The following is a 23,546-nucleotide window of genomic DNA, read 5'->3' as shown; positions in this document are numbered from 1 at the left end:
CCTCTGTACCGTATGTCTGACTTCTTCAATGTCTCACTGGCACCCCTAGATTCATCCCAAGTTCCCCTCTCTTCCTGGAAGTCCTGCTTAGTCTCTCCTGCCTAGCTGTTTGCCATTTGGCTTTTTATTAAACCAATCACAGTGACACAAATATTCTGCACAGTTGATTCCACTGCTGTAAATACAGCTGTGTTTCTCACCAAAGAAGATTGCAGCTAAGAAGTGCTATTACTCCCAGAGCTGTTGGTTGCTTTGTGTAGGTATGGATCTTGCACTGTTCAGAAAGGAGCTTTTATGCAGGACTTCCAGGGATGGAACACCATTTGTGTGGACAGTCTGTTGTGCCCTAAGGGAGTCTTCATGGTTCTTACACCTGGCTTCTCTGAGCTCAGTCTGAATTTGTTTTCTGATGGATTGAGCTGAGCCTACTGCACAGTACACTAAGGCTCCTGTTTACTTCAGTGGTTTCTATTGTTGTCTTGAGTTTTGTTGTAAACAGAGATAGTGCCTTTGTTTCCTGGATGCCCAGCCCCTAAATAAGCACACAGAAAGCTTATTATTAATTATAAACTATTTGACCTATATAGCTGAAGCTTATTTCTATTAATCTATATTTTGCCATGTGGCTTTGTGGCATTACCTGTTCTCTGGACCATCTTGCTGCTCTGGCAGCTCCCAGACTCCACCCTTCTCTTTCCCTATTTTCAGTTTGGCTTCCCTGGCTGGTTCCAAATCAGCTATTTTATTAACCAATGGAAGTAAAACCTTCACAGAATACAAATGGGTTATCCCACAGCAGTCTTTGCAATGTTTAATCTGCTTGGTGTGATGTTTCAATCTTAGACATTACACTTTCAACCTTTGGTGTCAGGTAGAGGCGGGTGTGTGTGTGTGTTTCTCTTTCCTTTAACTTTGTTGACATGGAGTTCACTCATATTTCAATTTTGTTTCTTCTGCAATTCTGGGTTTTGATCTCAGAGTTCCTCACAAGGTAAGCAGGCACTCTTACTACTGTACTATATCCCTGTCATTTTTTTGTTTGGTTTTATTTTGGCACAGGGTTCAATAAGTTACCCAGGCTGGCCCAGAACTCTCTCTCTAGGCCTGACAAGCCTTGAACTTGTGATCTTCTTACCTCAGTTTCCTAAGTAGCTGGAATTATAGTCCCTTGGCATACTTTAATTTCTAATGCCCCACCATTACCACCAGTTCTAATATGTGGGCCCTTTGGATGCCAGGCATTGAGATTGTTACCACTTTGCATAGACAGTGCTAAGCAGTCACAGGATGTCCAGCAGCAGGGACTTGCTTGTTGCTGTTGTTGGTGTCAGCTGGCTACCCATCTAGAAAGCTATTTGATGTTATCTCATATGTCTTGTATAGTTGGATAATTTGTGCCTTAACACCACAGCAGATGGGTTATATGTTCAGAGATAAAAGGGAATTCCATGCTTTACAGTGAACATACGCAAGAACATTCTTCACAGTGCCATTTATAATAGGAAAAGCAAACCTAAACCATCTGTCTTTGTTAGGGTTTCTGTTGGGATGAGGAGACATCATGACCATGGCAACTCTTACAAGAGAAAGCATTTAATTGGGGCTGGCTTACAGTCCATAGATTTAGTCCATTGTCGTCATGGTGGCAAGCATGGTGGCATGCCGACAGACATGGTGCTGGAGAGGTACTACATCCGGTGCTGAGAGTTCTGTATCCGGGATTGGCAGAGAGCAGGAAGAGGGTGAGACATCTGGCCTGAGATCATCTGAGACCTCAAAACCCACCCCCAATGACAGATTTCCTCCAAAAATGCCATGCCTACTTCACCAACACCACACCTCCTAATAGTGCCATTCCCTATGGGTCTGTGTGGGCTGTTTTCATTCAGACTACCACCCCATGCACCGGGTAGGTGGTTACAGATTGTGGGATACTGGTTGTATGAAATGCTGCATACATAGCACATATGAGGGAGGTCTGAATGGGGATTATGCTTGGACAGCAAAAGGCCACAAAAGACGGTGTGTGTGTGTGTGTGTGTGTGTGTGTGTGTGTGTGTGTGTGTATGATAGAAGCTACTGTTAGCAATATATACTAGGTCTTCAGTTAGGGTTCCAGTCTCTATTACTTTTATATTTAGATATTTGTTGTATGAGTTCTCAAGTAAGATGTAAAATACTTTGAGATAATGAAGCCCCACCACCACCACCAAATGGTAGGCTTTCCAAGCAAACATCTAAACTCACGATGAAGCTCCACTTGGTGCTTCACATGAAGGAAAGAGAAGCCTTATGCTATGACTGAGCTGAAAGTGGAGTATGTATGATGAGAGTCAGTAACTGTGTGTGTGGCGCTTACTAGGCCACATGTTCTCGTAGGCAGAGGAGAGTACAGGGCGTCTTGTAAAGCGTGACTCTCTGCAATGCTTGCTCTTTGACCTGAACAAAGCTGCTGTGTGCAACCTTGTTCTTGGCAGTTTTCATGAGCAAGTGCTCCCAGATTTTTTCTGAACATCTTTGTGTGACTGCTGTCAGTCATTTATGTTTTTAGATGAAATAATTTGGTCTTTGGCCCATTTTTCAAAAGTAGAGAGAGTGTTTATTGTGAACTTTTGTTTTTAGATCTGGCACCTTGAAGACATCCTTAAGTTCCTTCCTTCGTCTGGAGTTCTTGATTGTTTGGTTTTGTAGCATCTCATTACGTAGTCCAAGCAAAACTCCTTACCCTCAGCTCCACCACACAGCACCTCCCTTCACCCACTGGCTTCTTTGTGTTGACTTTGTCCTGTTCTCTCCTTATTCTCTCTTCTTCTGGTTGGTGTGTTAAAAGCCTGTGTAAATTTCTAAGAAGTTTTCATTGCATTTGCTTTTCTGTCATCAATATTGGGGCGGGGGGGGGGCTTTTTTCTCTGCTTCTGCAACCTGTGGTAGTTGTCTTTTTCTTCTGTTTCTCGGCATTAGGTTCCAGTCTCACTGGTGCAGTGATGCAGCTATCACTTCAGCTGACTTCTCTGGACCTGTCTTAACTCATGTGCTTTTTCTTTCCATGGATGCTGGTGTTATGAAATTAATTATTTCATTTACTGCTCCTGCCTGGATCATCTGAACCCACAGACTCAATCCACTAAACAAATATTATATGTCTTGTTGAGTAGAGGTGATCTGTTGATCTGATGCAATAGCCCAGGCTTGAAGAGCTGTGTTTGGTTTCTCTTCCAGTGGGCATCCCTACCATCAGATGGTGTGGGGCTGAGGGGGACTACAATGTCATGGTGATGGAGCTACTAGGACCGAGCCTAGAAGACCTCTTCAACTTCTGTTCAAGGAAGTTTAGTCTCAAAACTGTCCTGTTGCTTGCTGACCAAATGGTAAGCACCCCATTTCATGAAGTGTACAGGCTGTGTAGGTCTTGGCATGTGCTTGCTGGCTTGATAGAATAAATTACTGGGTTATGTTGGGCATGGTGGTGCATGCTTTTAATCTCAATACTCGGGAGGCAGAGACAGGCAGATCTCTGTGGGTTCGTGACCAGCCTGGTCTGCAAAGCAGGTTCCAGGTCCGCAGGAGCTATGTGTAGTAAAATCCTGTCTCAAAAAAAAGGTAAGTTACTGGGTTGCCATTTCTCTGTTGTTATACCCATTTGTGCATAGAAAGGGGAATTTGTTTAACATTGGCCTCAGGATTAGAGACCAATTTTTAGCTCCTATTGAATGGACTTCCTGTTCTCAGTGGACTGATAGCAGCTCTTGGGTGGTTTCCATGAATATTGTTGTTTATGGCTCATGCAGAGTCCAGCTGATGCAGACCATTATCACCTCAGCCTGCTCTCTTTTCTACTCCCACGGGAACCAAGGAGAAGAAATGTCTGGGCCTGTGGTGGGGAGATAGAGAGCTGAAGATATCTTGAGAGATGACCACCCTAACGGAAATCACTGTGCTCTCCACAAAGCAGAGCAGGTGTAATGTGAGCCTCACTGCCAGGAAGCCTCCTGGTCCAGCTTGAACACTGGGGATTCAGTCTCACCTTTGTTTCTCTGTTTGTAGATAAGTCGTATTGAGTACATTCATTCGAAGAATTTTATCCACCGAGATGTGAAGCCAGATAACTTCCTCATGGGGCTGGGAAAGAAAGGCAACCTGGTCTACATCATTGACTTTGGTCTGGCCAAGAAGTACCGAGACGCCCGCACCCACCAGCATATCCCTTATCGAGAGAACAAGAATCTCACAGGGACGGCGCGCTATGCCTCCATCAACACACATCTTGGCATTGGTGAGCCTGACATAGGGATGGAACACTTGACTTAGTGTACCTTTAGCATGGTCATCCTTAGCTTAGGGAAAGCCCAGTTTATTTAGCAGCCTAGGGTTATGAGTCAGTTTGGTGATGAGAGAAGAGAGGTCTGGAGGCGGTCAGCAATCTTTATAGCAGACAAGCCGATTTGCGCAACTGCTGGAGTCTTTATACTGCCAGGTACAGTGGGGTAGGGTAGGCAGAAGCTGGCTTCACCAGCAGTTCTCCTCAAGATGTTGAGGTTGTTTGCCTGAAGTGTTAGGGAGGTTTCTTTAACATCATGTAAGGGACAACTTCTGGTGTTGTAATTTTGCAAATATATTTTTTTGTTATTCTTGAAGTTTTATTTCCATTGTCTTGTTTGCCAAGTGTTGCTTTTATACACACACCAGACACACATGCCATCCTTGACATGGTTCCCTTTTCTTTCCAGAACAATCTCGAAGGGATGACTTGGAGTCTCTGGGGTACGTGCTGATGTACTTCAACCTGGGCTCTCTCCCCTGGCAGGGGCTGAAGGCCGCCACCAAGAGGCAGAAGTATGAGAGGATCAGTGAGAAGAAGATGTCCACTCCCATTGAAGTGCTGTGCAAGGGCTATCCTTGTGAGTCCCCTCACTCCTGCCCCAGTGTTAACTAGATGCCTGTGTGGAGAGCCTCACCTTCTGTTAGAAGAGTTGTATGAAAGAGGCACACTTTTTATATATGAAGGTGGCAGTTGGACCTGGTTTGTTTTTGTTTTTCCATCCCTGAACTCTTTTTGTCTAGAAGGTGTTCTGTGAGGCCCAGGAGACCCTGGGAAGAGGCAGGACTGAGCCTGGAGAGGTGACTTACATGTCTAGGAAAGGGGAAAAAAGTGGAAGACCTAACTACTCAACCTCCCAAAGCCATTTCCCAGGAAGTTTTCCTGTTTGCTGAGATTTCTCCTGCGATAAAATGACCTCAATGACTACATTGTGCTCTCCACTGTTGACCTTTTGGGAGGTGTGGAGGGCATTAGATATGGAACCCAGGGCCTCACATGCTGTGCAAGCTCTCTGTCACTCAGCTACACCTCCAGTCGAAGGCCCGATTTCTTAAATAATAGGAGTTTTCAGATTTCATCTTTGATGTGTTTGTTATATGGCACTGTGGGAGGTGAGCTTGGTGAATAGATATAAGTCTAGACCACCACTGGTAGTTCCTGACTAGCTTTGAGTTTCTTGTTTTTTAGCTGAATTTGCCACATACCTGAATTTCTGCCGTTCCTTACGTTTTGATGACAAACCTGACTACTCCTACCTGAGACAGCTCTTCAGAAATCTGTTCCATCGCCAGGGCTTCTCCTATGACTATGTGTTCGACTGGAACATGCTCAAATTTGTAAGTGACATTGGTAGAGCATTGGATGTCAACAGCCTGGTCCTCAGAAGGCTGGGTTGGGTTTTTTTTATGTAAAGCTATGCTGTCTGTGCCAGGCACAGTGGTAGGAATTGTGAAAGCCATGCACACCTGGTAGAACTTGGACCTAGAATCCACTTTGCCTGTAGGTTCAGAGTGCTGAGAGGGAAGATACTGAGTGATACTAAAACCTCTATAGCGTTTGGGGCTGGAGAGATGGTGTGGTGGTTAAGAGCTTTTACAGGGGACCTGGGTTCAGTTGTTAGGACCATCTAACTCCAGTTCTAGGGGATTCCTTTATACCCTCTTCTGGCCTCTGTGGGCACTGCATGACATGGTTCATTTACTTACTTTGTCGTGACCCGGCATGTCTCAGCTCCAAGCCACGACAGCCATGAGTTGGGGGTGCGTGGATCTGCAAACTCCTAGCAACCCAGCGGTGATAAAGACCAAACACAGGCATCTTGTCGTCTTTAGAGAGCTCTCAGTTCCATGTTGTAAAACTAGAGTCCTTTGTTTATTTGCCATCTTTTCTGCTGTTTCTTAACCGTCCTGCCATGACCATGAGGGAACCATATCTCTCCTTGTTCTCCTCTCTCCTCTGGTTGCTCGCCCCACATGCAACAAAACACTAAATAGTAAAAACCACTGGCATTTGTGGATATGTATAATAAGAAATCCAGTAAGCTGTGGTGAAGGTCTATAGAGAGTCAGCTGTTTATGGATTGCTGTTACTTAGTTGAAAGGCCTGCCTTCTGCCCTTCCTCCTCAAGAGCAGCAAGTGCTCTTAATCACTGAACCCATTCATTGCTCCAACCCTCAGAGTTTTATTTTGAAGTTTGTTGTGCCTCAGCTAAGCTTAAACTGTCCTTGTGCTTTGGCTTTCCAAGTGCTGTGGGTACTGCTGACCCCGTGCCAACCTTAGAAGATTCTTCTGTTATAATTTCCATCACCAATTTTAGGAGCTTTGTGGATTCAGCTGCTTGGGGTGGCGTGGCAGTCTGGACTAGTAGAAAAGCCTAATGGTCGCCCTAAGCCCTACTTCTTCCTACCATTAAGCATCCCTACTTCTATCTCCAATCCAGTGTACATCTCATAGGCCTCAGAAGAGCCCCTGGGGTAAAGTGTCTGGTATTCAGTCTGAATTTGATCCTGAATGTAATCATTCAGACATTGCTACTATATTTCAAGGCTTTGTGAAACTTTTGTGTCTATTTTCATTGAAAATTTGTTCATGGCCTGGGCATGATGGCTCTCATACCTTTAAGCATTCAGAGGGCAAAGGTGGGCAGGTCTCTTGAGTTTGAGATCATCCTAGAATACATAGCTCCATGCCAGCCAGGGCTATAAAGTGAGATAACAAACAAAAATAAAATAAAAACAGAAATTCATTCTTTGAGCCAAGCATGGTTGTGCAGCTTTGTAATTAATTTCAGCTCTTGGGAGGTTGGTTAATTAGCTTGAGGCCAGCCTTGGGCTACAAAGCAAGACCCCCATCTCAAACAATCAAGAAAGTTTTTCTAATTGGAACTAGAAATTAAGTAATGTATCTAGTTGAAGCAGTAGCAAGAACTGCTTCTTCAGGGTGCATGTCAGGAACCTTGTCAGTCAGCCGCACTGTGTCCCAACTCATTGAGAGGGTGGATGGCTGTGCACTGTGTCCCAACTCATCAGAACTGAGGGTGGGTGGCTGTGCACTAGAACTGCATGCCTGGGGCTCGTGCTGCTTGTGTGTACGTAGACCAGCCAGGGCCAGAAGGAGAAGACTTGCCTTATGGGGTGAGCTAGCTCAGGAGAGACTTAGTCCGTCTGCCTCGGTGGGGATTCAAGAGACAGCTAAGTCTATGATGAAATAGAAAGGAATGGCCTATGCTTGCAGGTCCCGCTGACAGTGATCAGAATGATACTTTGACTCTGGTTTCTGGTCCAGCAGAAACCTGACCTCCCACCCTTGCTGCTGGCCTGTGTCTAGAAAGGGTTCTGCTTAGGCCTCTGCCCTGGTCTTTTCCCTGTCACAGGCCTTCCCCATCCCCTTTTCCTTCCCTAACGCACTAGCACACCAGCATTGATAGGGATGAAAATGACAGCTTGTACATGTGACTTCCAATATGGTAGGTTATGAAGAGAAACTATGGCCTTCGTGGGTATTATGCAGGCATCATCTTTGTCAAGAAATGTTCTGATTTCTCTATTGATGTGGGTGGTTTCAAAGGGCAGTCTTTTAGTGTTTTTGCAAGGGGCTGGGGCCAGCCAAAAGCCTTGGGGGATTTAGCTTTCTTTTTCTTTTTCTTTTTCTTTTTCTTTTTTTTAAACCAAGGCCACTTTCCTGCTGTTTATCCTAAACTTTGTTTCTCAGGGTGCCAGCCGAGCTGCAGATGATGCTGAGCGGGAACGCCGGGACAGAGAGGAGCGATTAAGACACTCCCGTAATCCAGCCACCCGTGGCCTCCCTTCTACAGCTTCCGGCCGTCTTCGGGGAACCCAGGAAGTGGCTCCCCCAACGCCCCTTACCCCTACCTCACACACGGGTGAGCACACCTCTTAGCTTGTTACACCAAACTAGAGCCTCTTGTTTTATGTTTGATGACTTGCTGACCACCCCAGCATGTGGCCTCACAAGGATTCTGGGCCAACCAGTTCAGGGTTGTGTACCCATTTCAGTCAGTCCTCATTCTGAAGAGTAGATAGGACTGGGTCACAGCCCATGATGTCATCTTTAGAAATGGCATGGTGGCACACACACATTTAATCCCAGAACTTGGTAAGCAGGGGCAAGGTAGTTTTCTGTGAATTTAAAGCCAGTTTAGTGAGATCTTGTCTCAAAGAAAAGAAAGAAATGTCCTTCTCACAAGACTTGGTCTAAAGATTGAGTTCCCTGGAATTTGTTGATAGTATTGGCTGTTTCCTAGATAGAGTGTGCTCTCATGAGGCTGGGGAGATGACTAAGAACACTGTCTGGTCTTCCAGAGGATTGGGTTCATTTCCTGGCCCCCACATGACAGCTTTTACACTGTCTGAACTCTAGTTCCAGAGGAACCAACCCATCTTCTGGTCCCCTTGGGCACTGCATGCACATGGTACACAGACACAGGTAGGCAAAACACCCACACATATACAATAGGTTTTTAAAGTTTTGCTGTGCTGGGGATGATGCACACCTTTAGTCCCAGCACTTGGGAGGTGGAGGCAGGTGGATCTCTGAGTTTGAGGACAGCCTAGTTTACAAATTGAGTTCAGGGCAGCCAGGACTGTTACATAGAGAAACTCTGTCTCAAAAAAAAAAAAAAAAAAAAAAAAAATTCTCTCTCATAATACAGGTTTTTTTCAAACCTTTGACTACTCAGGTCTGACAAGTTTTGCTAAATGTTGAGGTCTTGAGATTGCTGGGTATTTGAGTTGGTGTGTGTGTGTGTATCCCTGAGCCTGTGTACTTGGATACAGCAGAGGCCATTAGCCTCTGCTGTGCCTGCAGGCTCACGAGATTTTTATTGATTTATATGTTTATTTATTTGGATTATTATGTGTGTATGTGCACTGCATATATACCTGGTGCTGTGAAGGTCAGAAGAAGGCATTAGGTCTCCTGCAACTGGCGTTAAGGATGGTTGAGGCTACTGGAAACCAAAATGGGTCCTCTGTAAGAGCAAGTACTCTTGACCACGGAGCCATCTCCAGCTTCAACTAGTGAGATGTTAAAGAGTGGTAATTGTGGTTTCTCTTCATCTCCTCCAGCCAACACCTCTCCTAGGCCTGTCTCTGGCATGGAACGAGAACGGAAAGTGAGCATGCGGCTGCACCGTGGGGCACCAGTCAACGTCTCCTCATCTGATCTCACGGGCCGACAAGATACCTCTCGAATGTCCACCTCACAGGTATGCATGTAGAACACACTGAGGCCTGGATGTGCCAGCCCCTGGTGTAGGGGTATATGTCCTTGTCACTATGTACAGACACTGGTTCTCTCCCTTACCTTGTCTTAAGGACTGACTTTACAGGTTCACAGGAGTGGGTGACACTTGTGAAGAGCGAATTTTCTTCCTTCCCCTACTTTTTTCCTCATTTTGAGGATGGTTAAGCAGTCAGGCTTCTAATTATGTTTTGCTTCTTGGTTAGAGCCTGTGACTAGCCGGACTCCTAAAGGGTTTATTTCCTGGCTAGGACTATAGTGGGCTGTGAACTGTTTGTAAAGCTTTTCTGTTTCTGCTGCTCGATTTCAAAGGGACATCCCTATCTTTCCCTGCCCCGCCGCATTCCCCACCAGGTAGACACCATATGCCTGCTTGCTCATACCTCTTGTTGGGGAGAGGTCTGTTGTAGGCACACCTAGCTTTTTTACAACTCCACTAGTGTTTACTAGCGAGGATCTCCTTAGCAAAACACAAGGGAAGGCAGTAGCTACCTAAGAAGGTTCCCTGTGAGGGATCTTAGGCAGTAGCATCCTTGGAGGTGCCAGACTTTAAGGTATCATTTTCTGTTGACCTGTCTGTCTGTGATGAAGGAGGTGCTCGGGGAAGGAGAGTAGTTTGGACTAGTTTCCAGACCCTTCCTAGCTACTCCCTCGTCCACTTCCAAGTCCTCCCTCTTTGCTGTGCTTTTGCTGCTGTTCTGCATTCAAAACTGCTTTGTTCAGTCAGACTAGAATAATGTCTGTCTACATTAGGTTTAAGCACATTTGTGACATCTCTCTGGCTTACTGTGTGACCGAGTTTGGTGTTTGAGTAGGTAAGGACTGGACGATAGTGCATTGAGTCAGTATGAGATCCCTGGGGCTTCCTGGGCTCAGGCCACACCCAGACCTGGTCTGATGGAAATCAAGACTGTTGAAACAGTCTTGGGCATTTCTGATTTGCCAGAAATGATGGGTTTTATATGGTAATTTTCTTCTGAAGAGACAACAGATGTAGGGATTTGACGAGGGGTAACTTAAGTTGTGGGCCTTGAGTTTTGACATCATGAGGAGATTGAGTCCCTTGGTGTGTACACTCATAGCAGACCACTCGTGGAAGACTTAACGGTTTTTTGTTTTGTTCTTTCACATAAGTCATTGTGTGTTCATATTAGGAAGTAGTTCAGCTTTGCCTGTTCATCTACAGCCTGTGATGTGGTGGACCCTGGCTGGTTTGGACACTTTCATGCCAGCAACTGGGCAGATTAAGAAAGGGATGGCAAGGGCAGTCTGTTTTGTTTTAGTTTAATAAAAAAAATTGAAGCATCTGGTAGTTTGGGATCCAGGAGGACAGTGGAAGAGTTAGGAGGTTCTTTGGTACCAAGAAGACACAGGGTACAGCCCAGCGTTGTCATCTTTTTGCCAAGGCTGTAGCTACCTTGTCCTTAGGGTGACAGAGAATATCATTTTTCTCCACATGGTTAACTTGGGCCTCAGAATCAAGTCTCTGGCCGCTTGGTTTCTCATGTTTCTGCCTGGATAACTGTTAACAGGCTTGAACACATTCCTTGGGTTTTCCTTTGGCTACCTTGGGGGTTTTCTAGAGACTTCCTGTGTTCTAGTTGTCTACAAATGTTCATTTATGTTCACAGCTGCACCTTTGGGGGAGTTTTGCTGACACTAAAAGGCAGCTATCCTTAAGGGCATCCCTTTAATTGCAGAATATCACCAGCATCAGTGTGCTTGTACTTTGTATGATGTACTTCCTTCTCCACTCGTTAGGCCCTCAGTCAAGCATCTGCTCTGAGGTTTGGAAATTAAAGGCTAGCAGGGTTCCTCCAGGCTTGACAGGCCAGTAGTAACTTCTCACTGGAGAGTTGGGGTTCAGGTAGGAGTGGTGGCATGTACTTAGCACAGTGAGCTGGAGAGTACCATGCGTGAATAAGCGCTTGCTGCAACTGGATATATCTTTTGCTGAGTTTCCTTATCTACAGCTGCTGGTTTTCTAATAGCTGGTATATCCTGTGTGGTATAGTGTAATACCCACAAGTGCTTACATCCATTTAGAGCCAGTCTTAGGAGTGCCTGATGCCCTTATCCACGTCTGATGACAAAAAGGTACAGGTCACTGGAGTGGCCTCTTGTGCAGGACCTCAGCCTCACTCAGGTTTTGCCTGCAAGCAGCTGCTTCTTCCTTGGCATCTTACCTTCCCTGAAGAGCCACTTGCACTAGGGAGACTGTTTCCTGATGTCTGTGACTTTGATCTATCTCATCAGCCAAACGAACATAAGCTTTGCAGGGCATCTGAACATTGGGTCACTGTTGTTTTTCCTTGGTCTCCTGTCTAGCACAGTTCAAAATGTGCCAGTTACTGCTTTTGATACCTCACTTAATCCACATCTGCTTTAAATAAGATCACGGGCTCATCCTGGTGCTCTCATTGGGGGAAGTATGTCCCATGGATAAACCCTGGGAGGTGCTATCCCTTCCACCTGCTGCATAGTGCTGTGAAACCAGTTTGTAGGGCTCACTCAGCCCCGCCGCCGTCCACTAGATTTCAGTTTCTGTAGAACACGACGTTAGGAGGGTTGTGCTGGAACAGCAATGGCCACTTTTATCAAGGGTCATGAGAGAGAGACTGATGAGTTCATGCACTGTGTGTAGAGACTTGCCATTAGCTCAAGTCCCCAAAGTGTCTTTCAGGGTCTTGACCTGTTGAAGGCAAGGGGCTCATCAAGACTCAGGCTCAACACAGGCAGTCGAGGGGCCAGGATCTCATGTGCTGGTCTGGCCAGCCGGACACTTAAACCAACAGCTGTCTTTTCCCCACCTCAGAATAGCATTCCTTTCGAACACCACGGCAAGTAGCTGCTCGTCTCCATCGGAAGGCAGCACTGGGTGAGTGTGCTCAGGGTGGGGCTCTGCAGGTAGCAGGTGCCAGGCAAGGTGGGAGCAGCTCCCCACCTGTCGTCTGGGCTCGCTGGTGGGTTGGGCTTGCATGCCAACTGCTGGAAGTAGAGTGAGGCTTCTTCTGCTTATTTTTCTCCATGTATGAGGTATGGAGTAGCTGTGGTGAGCGGCCCAATCTGGGGGTTTCTGGCATCCTTAGACTCTCTAGGGAACCATCCTGCTGTGCCTTTGTCCTCTCGCCTCCCTGTGATTGCATTCGGTATGCTGGAACTGTCCTCAGGCCTGGCTGGCTCTGGGCAGATAGCGTGCTGGCACGTGTGTCTGTTGTACTCAGCTGAGTGATGCCACGCTTGGTATTGGGCTCTCTTGAGCTCTTGCTACATGCGGACTCCTGATGGTCTTTGCCCATCCTGGCTTTTTCAGTCATCCCTCTTCCTCTCTTTCATTTATATCTGTCCTCATTTTGTGTTTCTTTCCAAACTTGATACCTGCCCAACCATCTTGTCCATGCAGCTGTTGTCTATTAATCCAGCCACAGCCACCTGCTACCTTGCCGTCAGTGCATGGCTAGGTGTCCACGCTGAGCTCCTTTCTTGTTGGCCACATGGCACTTGGTGGTTCCTTCCGTCCGAGGCTTGAGCTTTGGTGGGGGTTGTGCTGCTGGGAGATGTGCTCTATTTAACATGTGCGTGCACTCTTGGAAATGTGTTGGTAAGAATTGCTTTTCCTATCTTCCTAAGGATATGCCTGTTTCAGAGCTTCAAGTTCTTTTCTGGAATGGGAGGCTGGGAGCAAGTGTCACTGCTCCACTCGGATCTACAGGAGCACAGCTCTGCAGTTTCCTTGCTTGCATGCCTCCTCTTTCCCCATCTTCCTGTCCTATGTTCTGCTCAACACCTGTCCTGGCTGGCTACAGAGGCCTTTCTCTCCAGCCAGGGCTGAAGGTGTTTAGATTGAAGCCAGGTGGCAGTGCGTCCCTTCCCTCCCAGGCTCTATTGTGTTATGTGCGCCCAAACGCCTGGCTGGCCTGTGCCTCTGGCCTCATGCTGACCTTGTCCTGTGCTTTGGCTCCGACAGATTCCCGGTCGGGTGGCTTCCAGTGGTCTTCAGTCTGTCGTGCACCGATGAGAACTCTCCTTTTTGCTGTGAAGGGCAGACAATGCATGGCTGATCTACTCTGTTACCAATGGCTTTACTAGTGACACGCCCCCCGGTCTAAACCTGAAATGTTAACGCCGGGAGCTCTCCAGGCCACTCACCCAGCGACGCTCATGGGGAATCAAAACACAAACTAAATGGACAGGCTCCAAGAGCTGCCATCGCCAGGGGCTGCACCATGGCCCCATGTGAGCTCAGTTATCATGGGGCTGGAACGAAGAGCAGAGGCTGGGAGACCATTGCAGAGAGAATCCGACTCCCTGTGAAGAGCCTCTCTGCTCCCACCAGTGGTGGCGGACCTGCACTCCCTGACGATCCCACCGCAGCTACCAGTCTTCTACTTGGTTAAGACAGTTTTGTATCATTTTGCTAAAAATTACTGGCTTAAATCTGTGTAAAGAAATCTGTCTTTTTATTGTTTCTTTCTTGTCTGTTTTTGCGGTCTTAAAAAAGATGTTGACCTTAATCCTAAGACATGCTGGCTTGGCGCTTCTGTGTAAATGGAGGCAGGCAAGAGAGGGGCACATGAGTGTCAAGGATGATGTGTGTTTTGTTTGTTTTGTTTTCTCGTGTTGTGCTGTTTACTTTGGAAAGGAAACATCATCAGTTGTGTGTGCGTGTGTGTCTTGTGGGCTCCCATCAGCCTCATTTGGGCATCTTGCTTACTCTTCCCCACTGAAAACTGACAAGCCTGCGATCATCAGCGCAGGTAGAGTGCAGCTGCCACGGAGCCAGGGTGCGGCAGGCATGTTCTCAGCAAAGCAGTGTGGCAAGACCGTCTTCCCAAAGGAGGCAAGAAGGAAGTCAACTCAAAAGAACTCACATGCAGAGAGGCCTTGAGGTCACTATGGGCTGCTGGAGAGTTCCAAGATTGAAAGCTGAGCTTGTGTTTCTGGTTTCTGGGGAGAGGATTGCCATTTGGTAGTGTTGGTTGCCTCTATGCCTTTGAACTTGGGAAGTTGCTGAGCAGACTGAGTACTTCCATGCAGATGCCACTTAGGTCTGTCCTCACCTCTCTGCTCAGAGCCCAGGGAGCAGGCTGTCCTAGACACCATGAGTGGCCAAAGGGAATCAACCCCGAAGTGCCAAGAAGCAGGTGACTGCCGACCTGAATCTAGACCCTTCACCTCCAGAAAGGTGTGGTGCCGCGAGCTTCATCATCTTCAGCTGGACACGTCTGCGGGCTGGGCTGCTCTGCCGCTGGCGGTTAGGATGCCAACAAGCTCTTCCCCACCATGTGCACCGGATATGAAGAGATAGCAGGACCTGAGCTCCCTGTCTGAGAAATGGGGGGCAGTACATGTGTGTGGGTCCATCTCTTGTTTTCCCTGTCAGCCTGTGGAGAGTTATGCTGGGTACTTGGCTCCTTCTTTAGGTTTAGGCTCAAATGGTGCCGCCATGGCTTATCCTTCTTCCCAGAGTTCCCCGGTACTGTGAGCACTGGCCTGGGGTGGGGGACCACACTGCTGCTGTGGCAGCATCCCAGAATGTGGCTGTCGGTTTTGCCAGCCAGCTGTCTGAGCCTGTGGGTGCTTCTTTCTGAGTCCTGAGCTGGTTACTCTGCAAGCATTTTAGGGTGCAGGGACTTGGTGGGACTGTGTGTCTGGGAGTGCAGAGGGCGGTTGGGAGGGTTGGGCAAGTTTGAGATTTTTGTTGCAAATCCTTTATCAAAGTTGGGCCTCCTCTCCAGTAGCAGGCCTGCCTGGCAAGTGTTCTTTGTAGATACCTGTGGTGCTGGAGGGGTATCGGGGTGACCTTGAGACTGATCCAGGTTCAGCCTGGCCCTGTTGGGGTTGTGCTGAGATTAGGCCCATTGGAAGTCCTCCAGGGTGTGGCTCTGACGGTTCTTGCCTAATATTTAATCCCATCATCACGTGCAGGAAGTGTAGTTAGAATGTGTGTATCAACCTGTGTCTTGGTGACCAGTCTCTGAGCTGTGTGTTTGTACTACCACTGTATTTGTGTACTTTAACAATTGTGTAAATAATAAATTCATAATGACTTCTACCTTTCTTCCCGCCCCTTTGTGTGGTCTTTCTTTCAGTAGCTGAGTTTTCAGTATGTGTAAGCCACATGAAAGTCAACTTGGTGTGGGTGGTGACTCTGAGATTAAGACAGTCTTTCTGTAGCCCAGGCTGTCTTGGAACTAACTACTTGGAGTAATCTTCTGCCTCAACCTTCTGACTATCGGTATCAGACCCAGTAAAGCTAACTTGTTCAGGGTGATATCCTGCTTGTCCTTTGTCAGCCTGTGGGTATTGGAAAGCTAGTTGGAGTAAATGCCAAAAATGTGGCTCCCACTTGGACTCTGGTGTGCATAGGTGGGTATTCTTAGGAGTTTACTTGGGGATAGTGTGACAGTTCTGCAAGCCCTTCTATACTCACCTTATAAATGAGATAGAAGGCCCTAAATTATGTAGCCCTCTGTGTTAGTGCCTTAGATTTTTGCCTTGCTAGGGAGGGTAGTTGAGGTGGGTGTGTCCCACTGCCTTAGTTCCTGACATACACTGGGAGAAGGCATCTGTGCACACATGAGTTTTCTACAGCAGCATCCCTTTTGAGGGACAGGCACAGACTATCAGGCTACTGGAACTAGGTCTGTTCCTGTTGTGGAGACCTATCTTCTTGGGAATTCTTACCTGTATCCCACATCCTGATGAACTTGGAGGCATTTGTAGCAGTCAAGTGCTGGCAGGATTTATGGCCAAAACCCACTTGGTAGTTCCCTGTGTGTCACAGATGTGGCCATGCTAGAGGGGGGAACTCCCACAATCTGCCTGAGTTCTTGCCACCTCTAACCCCTACCCTCAACTTGGCATTGTCTCTTCCAAGATATTCTTCAGCTCTTCTGCCAGTTCCTTGAGCATCCCATGTTGGCTTCTGCCCTGCTTGGTGGATTCCATAAAGGAATCTGCTGTTCTGCTGCCCTTCATTAGCTAGGGCAATGATTCTCAACCTGTGGATTGAAACCCTTCTAACAACCCTATCTCCAAAGATATTTGCATTGTGACTCATAACAGTAAAATTATAGTCATGAAGTAGCAATGAAAATAATTTTACAGTTAGGGAATCACTACAACATAGGAACTGTATTCGCTGGGAGAATCCCAGCTCTCGGGAGGCAGAGGCAGACAGATCTTGTAGTTCGAGGCCAGCCTGGTCTACAGAGCGAGCTCCAGGACAGCCTCCAAAGCAATACAGAGAAACCCTGCCTCAAAAAAAAAAAAAAAAAAAAAAAAAAGGCAGAAACTGTATTGAAGGGGCTGTGTCATTAGGATGGTTCAGAACCCCTGAAACAGATGAGAAGCTAGTGCCAGCTCTGCCTACATCGGTACCTCCTTCAGTCTGGAGCTCCTTGCTGTTACTGCCAGGCAATGTGCAGGGGGCAATAAGCAAACCACTGTCAGGTGCTACTCTGCACCTCTCCTGTAAGGGTGCTTGTGCTAGAGGTGAGAGGGTCTGGACTTGGAGCCAGAGACAGGCGGGTTGCATTTAAGTGGCCATTGTCTGTCTACACTGGAGACTATGCAGTCCCAACAGCTGTGCATCTAGGTAGCTGCCTTCCAGAAGCCCAATCCACACATTCCTCAGATGGCACAGGATCAGTAGCTACTAGGTTGATACTGGTCATTCACTGCCTTCTCTGTGTTCTTTGCCAAGAGTAGGGCAGCAGTAGCCCTAAGTCTAACTCATTTGCCTCAGACTCTGATTTGAGGATGCTGGGATACCTTATCTGTTCCCCTGGACCTTTGAAGGCCCAATTATAGGTAGGTTGGCTGGGCAAGTCTCTCCATTGTCACTCAAGCTTGGGTCTTCATAGGATGAATACCCAGTTCACCCTTCCTTGGCACTCCATTCAACCTCTATAGGGCAGTCATGTTCAGTGTGTCCCCAGCTGTTGCCGTAGCACTTACAGACACTCAAGTCTTCTTGGCTTCATACATCACCTATCAGGGTTGGTCACCACTCTAGGTGCCCCAGCAGCCATACTTTGAGAACAGGGAGTTTCCTTTTATCCAGTTGGGAAGCATCTCAGTGCAGAAATGCAGACAGATGAGACCACCTTATTACAGGACCTAAGAGGCTACCACCCTGGGGTATGAGTGGGGTTCCACCAGCACATACATACAGACTCAAGAGAGGCTTCATAAAGGCTCAGCCTACTGTGGACCTCTTTACTATGAAAAAGCATCTTCCTTTAAAAAAGTTAAAAAAAAAAAAAAAAAAGAAGGTCCCACATCTTAACCCTGATTGCTTATGTGCATGAAGCCTGACCGTTCTCCATTTTCTTTCTAACGGCTTCATGCTCACACATAGCACATGCTCTGTGTGCAGGTGCAGAATGAATGAGTGGGACGGGGACGGGCAGCATGACCTGCTGGTTTAGGGTTTGAGGGGTTGGGAAATCAGACTGATGAGTCTGGCAGACACTTCTAGGAACAAGCCTGCCCTGCTGCCACCCCCCCCCAGTCACTCTCAACCAACGGTTCCACCAGTATAATTGCTGCAGCTAGGCCTATAGAGGAAACAAGCCTGGGGCTCCTGGGGACTGGCTGAGAGGTAGGCAGAGCAGGCCATGTCCATTGAGGCCCAGCACCCCTGCACCAGAATGCTACTCACTCCGCACCACTTTGTCCCTTTTCTTCTAGTTTCTAAGGGCAGCTAATGGCCACAGTTGGGGCTTGGCATATCTTTGAGGTCCCTGCCATTCCCACGTTCTCTAGTGAGGTTGGCAAATGAGACTCCAGGATGCATGTGACCACAGCTGCCACCAGCTGATCTCCTAAAGGGAACAAAAACCAGATGGGAGAGGAACCCCAGAGTCTTGAGATTGGGTCAGAGCTGGAAGCCCTTGGCCTCATGGAGCTGAGCAGGGCCAGAGCCACCAGGGGGTATGGGAGGCTAGGCCCAGATATGAGCACTCGCCTCCTTTTCCTTGCAGAGGAGCAGGGACGTGGCGTCTCTCCGGCTGCATGCGGCCCGCCAAGGTGCCCGCTGCCGTCCCCAGCGCCCACGACGTACCACCTACTGAGGCGGCCCCAGCGGCCTCTGACCGGGCTTCCAGCCACGCAGGCCGCCACTGGCCACAGGGCAGGTGGGTGCGAGGTGCCCAGGGCGAGTCCAAGTGCTGAGCATGGGCTGGACAGAGGACGGGGAACAGAGATCAGCAGGTGCTGAGCACATAGAGAAATTTGCCAGCCCTTCAGAGGGGTGGATAAATGGAAGGCAGGAAACTTACTCACATTGGAAGCCCCACACACAGTGAACAGAGCTTACGCTGTATCTCAGCTCAGTCTCCTCGCCCCGAAGGGGATCCCGTGGCCTCCAAGTGCCACCCAGGCACCCTCTCTAGCACCGGGCTCCTCCCTTGCTATTCCCCCTCCCCTTTCTCCCTGCCATATGAATGCTGTGGCTGCTGCGTAAACCCTAGGGGCAGCAGAGGAGGTTACAGCAGGCAGAACTGGGAGAGCTAATGAAGATCAGAACCACTTCTTAAGAATCAGCTGTTTGTTATTTAACAAAGGTGGGACTCAGGGTGAAGACCACTGCCCAGAACCAGACAGCTCCTGGAGACAAGCCTCTGGTGCTCCTCCTACACACAGGACTATTTCTACCTTCTCAGGTGGAAGGAGCTCTTTGTCCCCTAGACAGAGAGGGATGATTGGCAATGTGGGAAACTAGGGCTGGAGATGGGGGTAGGATGGTGGGATCAGGGAGGACCCTGCAGGCAGCACCCACCTGCCAGCCTGCCCCAGCCCCGCCCTCTGATTAAAGTCGTGTTGTCTCCTAAGTGTGGGTTTCTAGGTCCTTGGCCACAGTGGGGGGCAGGGGAGGCACAGGCTGCTTGGGCTCAGCAGGCTGGGTCCCTGCTATAGGCGGCTGGTAACTGTGGGGCTTCCTTGGCTTCACCGCAGATCCACTTTGGAATGACACGGTTCCCACCCCGCCACCTCTCCCCGCAAAACACTGACCGCTGACCAGGCAGCCAGAGCTGAGCCGATGATGGCCCCGCCTCAGCTGGTCCTGTTTGTGAAATAAATATGAGCGTTGCCAGTCTCTGGACCTCTTCCCTGCTCCCTGCCCGCCCGGCGAGGCTGCTCACACGCTGGTTTCTGGGGTGTGAACCACCTCCCCATTTTTCTCAGGCTGTTCCTTCAGGAAGTGCTCCACCTCCCTCGAGTCCACCCTCACACCCACAGGGGGCTTGTGGAGCTTCTCCTCTTCTGAAGCCACCTCCTCAGGCTGTGTCACCTCAGGCTTCTTCTTGATGCAGAAGAAGTTGCCCAGCAGCAGCACAAGGGAGGAGGTGAGCACCTCGGCCCCCGCCAGGATGAACACATACTTGTAAACTTTGGTTGCATCCAGAAGCTTGCCTGCAAAGAAGACTCAGGTTACTAGAAAATCCATCTCCTGGCATTGAGGAAATGCCTCACACACGCAGTCACCCTGTCTGACTTGAACTCCATCCCCAGCAGCATCTGCCCAGCCCTCTCCAGCCTCTTCCTCTTCGGCCTGCCTCCCCATGAGCGCAAAGGCTGAATCAAAAGGTTTGCAGTCATGGGGTTTACACCCCCCTCCCTTCCCAGTCATAGGCCCCTAGAAAGAAACACGGCTTAGCAAGACCCTATACACCTAGTAACATAGGACCCCAAGACCAGAGGCTTTAAGGGGATCAGAGAGGGCTATGGAGTAAGGGACCCAGGTCCAGGATGGCGAGGCCGCCTCTCCAGCCATCAATTTCAAAGGAGTGTTTTTCGGCTGACCTTCAGAAAGTAAAAGGACCAAAGTAACAAATCCTGCCCCAGTCCCTTGAAAGCTGCCCCTGTGTTGTACAGACTTCTGAAGAAGCTGCTAAACCCTGTGGGTAGATCTGTCAAGTTTGTCTGTCTTGGCTCAGAGCCAGCGCTTACTGCTGGTATCTGCTGGCTGAAGATCCTACCATTTCCAGTCTCCTAAAGCAGGGTATGAAAGGAAGGGGATGGGGGTAGATAGCCCCTCTTCAGAGAGGCCAGGCCTTGCCCTGTCCCCCTGTCCCCTGCCAGCCGCACTCACCTCCTGATGGGGGCCCAATGAGCACAGCCACAGCTTCCAACAGCAACACGAGACCGATGGCACTGGAGAACTTCTGAGTGCCCACGATAGCCATGAGCACCTCAAACTGCAGAGCCCCCACCATGCCATATGAGATGCCAAAGAAGATGCAAAAGACGACCAGGCCACCATAGTCCGTGGCTGTGGAGCCTGTCAGGTCGGTGAAGCCATTGAAGAACATGGCAAAGCTGAAGAGGTAGACAGAGTAGGGCCGAACCTTCTTGAGTCCTGTTATGAAACCAGCTGTGGGCCTGGCAAAGATGTCAATGAAGCCCAGGATGGTGAGAAGGAAGGCAGCCTTTGTGTCAGGCACACCCAGGTCCTTAGCGTAGCTCACCACAAACACTGGAGGCACAAAGAGCCCCAGCACCATGATGGAGGCAGCCACTGCATAGATGAGGAAGCCACGGTCTCGGAAGACACTCAAGTCCAAAAGGTGCTTTGACGGCCGCTGGGGTGCTTGGGCCCCGCTCCCTCCACTCGCCTGGGGTGACACCAGTGGCCTCATGAGCGCAGCACACACACAGCAGTTGAGCAGCAGGCCCCCCAGGATGAGGAAGCCACCCCGCCAGCCATAGTGGTCCTGCAACAGCTGCCCCAATGGGGACAGTGCACAAAGGAACACTGGACTGCCTGCTGCTGCCAGCCCGTTGGCTATAGGGCGCCTTTTGTTGAAGTATCGGTTGAGCATGATGAGGGAGGGCTGGAAGTTGAGAGCCAGACCCAAGCCTGTAAGAGAGGACAGCGTAAGACCTCAAGCCAGACTTCTAAGGAGGGCAGTGTGGGACGCCATGTGACCCAAGCCTGCAAAAAGGGTAGTGTGAGACTTTATACCCAGACTTCTAAAAGGGGCAGCATGAGACTCCCTCACCCAAGGTCTCCCGAGAACAGACAGTAGTGTGAGAAACCAGACCACCAAAGAGGGCAGCCTGAAACCTCAGACCCAACTCTCCAAGGATAGCAGAGTTAAACCCCAGGGCCAAGACTTGCAGGAAAGGCAGTGTTTAGACCCTGGGACTCAGATTTCCAAGCAAGGCAGCTTAGACCCCTGTGTCTCCCCAGACCTTCATCCATGCCCCAGCTTCCCTGGGCACAGGCTCCAGGAGTGCAGAGCCTCAGACGCTGGCCACTCATCCCAGCAGACTTACAGACGGGAGGGAAAGGTACAGCCAAGAAGCCCAACAGTACTCAGTTTTCCCCCCAAACTCAGACCAGATGAGATGAGCAGAAGGTCTACAGGTCATCGTCATCCTGTCCCTGAGTCCCCTGCCCCCACCCCCGACTCACCAGTGATGACTCCCGTGGTGAGGTAGATCTGGATAATGCTTCTGCAGAAGGATGCTGCCACCATTCCCAGGGAGGCAAAGAGGCCACCCACAAGCATGACAGGCCGGCATCCAAAGCGGTTCACACACACGCTGCAGAGCGGGCCTGCGTAGAGAAGGTGACTAAGGGAAGGGCCGTGCCTCCAGCTTGGCTCTGCCCCCTCCCTGCCCGCCAGAACATGTAAGAGCCTCAACTTATCAGGTGTGCTGAGCATTGGGGGCCAGGTCCTTAGTGCAAGGTGACTCATGGGCACTGGGCAGAGCCCAGCCCTTCACACGACCTAAGCAGGTCAACAGGCACCAACCCCTTTGAAGGAGCTGCTTGAGGAGCCTGACCACTGGGTGTGTCAACACAACCTACCCACTCAAGACAGGGACCAAGATACTTTTCCCTTCAGAGGCCCCATAGCTTTCTGGCATGATCACCCACTCAATCACTCCCATTGCTCTGTGCTCCCTTGGACACCCGTGAGCCCCACCTCACCTGTGCCATAGAGCATGGCCAGCAGGATGGAGGAGATCCAGGCCGTGTCACTGTAGCCAATCCCAAACTCATGCATGAGCTCCTTGAAAAAAACGCTGACCGCTTTGGGAAAGGCGTAGGAGAAACCCGTGATAATGAAACAGCCAAAGAGGACAGCCCAGCCCCAGCCCCCATCAGGGGCCTTGATGCCCGTGGGACCCTCGTCCACCACAGCTCCTCCCATAGCCAGGAGGGCTGGTTTCACTTTGTCCTGAAAGAAAAGAAACAGAGCTCACTCAGGTTGCCAGGGTGACCATATCAGCTGCAGCCCAGCAGGGGAGGGTGGGGACAGACACACACACACACACACACACACACACACACACACACACACACACACACGCACACGCACGCACGCACGCACGCACGCACGCACGCACACCTGGAGAGTCCCAGAATTGGCACCTGGCCACTCCTATAGCAGCTCAGCCATGAGCAGCCTGCTGTCATTGGCTCAGGGCTCCTGCCCCTGGCTACCCCTTAACTGGTACTTTGGGGAGCTGTCTGTTCCCACATGACCTTTTAGGGCTCAACCAGGATTCACATGACCTCCTGTGAAGAACAGACCCCAGAAATCGGCCTGGCTGGTGTTTTCTGAACTGGTGCTGGGCAGAGGCTATGCCCTTTGGGGCACACTCTTTAGTCCCCACCAAATGTCTGGGGTGGGTGTCCAGGACCCTGCCCAGCTCTAAATCTAAATGAGGTCAGCCTTGCCCCTGAGGAGCTACGCTGCATTCTTTGCCCACTCTAGATTCCACGTTCTGGCTGACTGGGAGGATATGGGTCTGGAGCAGTGACAGATGAAGAAACACAAGCTATGGTATCTGAGGGGGGGCTTCCCACTTCCCCTGGGTAGAGCTTAGTAGTTGTAACTCATCCTAGAACCATCCATGACAGTGGCTTTTGGGAGAGGCTGAAGATCCTGATGGATTCTGGGAAGGACTGGGGGTTACAGAAAAAAAAAAAAAATCAGCCATG

At 49.4% G+C, this 23,546-nt stretch overlaps 2 protein-coding genes across 5 annotated transcripts in view; one reads left to right on the top strand and one right to left on the bottom strand.

Moving 5' to 3' along the window:
• The window catches only part of Csnk1d (casein kinase 1 delta), a 35,364-nt gene extending 15,679 nt beyond the window's left edge, over window positions 1–19,685 (top strand). Inside the window, exons 3-10 of one of the 4 annotated variants that reach the window (XM_027425331.2) lie at window positions 3,220–3,368; window positions 4,045–4,273; window positions 4,728–4,898; window positions 5,507–5,655; window positions 8,030–8,201; window positions 9,406–9,545; window positions 18,571–18,723; window positions 19,544–19,685. In XM_027425331.2, the coding sequence (XP_027281132.1) occupies window positions 3,220–3,368; window positions 4,045–4,273; window positions 4,728–4,898; window positions 5,507–5,655; window positions 8,030–8,201; window positions 9,406–9,545; window positions 18,571–18,660 (1,100 nt within the window). In that variant the 3' untranslated portion in view covers window positions 18,661–18,723; window positions 19,544–19,685. Of the gene's footprint in view, window positions 1–3,219; window positions 3,369–4,044; window positions 4,274–4,727; window positions 4,899–5,506; window positions 5,656–8,029; window positions 8,202–9,405; window positions 9,546–12,253; window positions 12,369–12,395; window positions 12,459–13,547; window positions 15,642–18,570; window positions 18,724–19,543 lie in introns of those variants that run through there. The other 3 variants (XM_027425333.2, XM_027425332.2, XM_027425334.2) reach the window with 3 other exon arrangements.
• Window positions 19,686–19,704: 19 nt separating this feature from the next.
• Window positions 19,705–22,752, bottom strand: Slc16a3 (solute carrier family 16 member 3). The gene is made up of 4 exons (XM_035447208.1): window positions 22,530–22,752; window positions 22,008–22,151; window positions 20,682–21,449; window positions 19,705–20,002 (listed from the first exon to the last, which is right to left on the bottom strand). The coding sequence occupies exons 1-4, from the start codon at window positions 22,750–22,752 to the stop codon at window positions 19,728–19,730; spliced, it is 1,410 nt and encodes a 469-aa protein (XP_035303099.1). The 3' UTR covers window positions 19,705–19,727.
• Between the last annotated feature and the right edge of the window lie 794 nt (window positions 22,753–23,546).

This window comes from Cricetulus griseus, chromosome 7, assembly GCF_003668045.3.
Source record: "Cricetulus griseus strain 17A/GY chromosome 7, alternate assembly CriGri-PICRH-1.0, whole genome shotgun sequence".
Taxonomy (NCBI): domain Eukaryota; kingdom Metazoa; phylum Chordata; class Mammalia; order Rodentia; family Cricetidae; genus Cricetulus; species Cricetulus griseus.
Note: the sequence above shows the minus strand (reverse complement) of the source record. Positions and strands in the feature narration are given on the sequence as shown.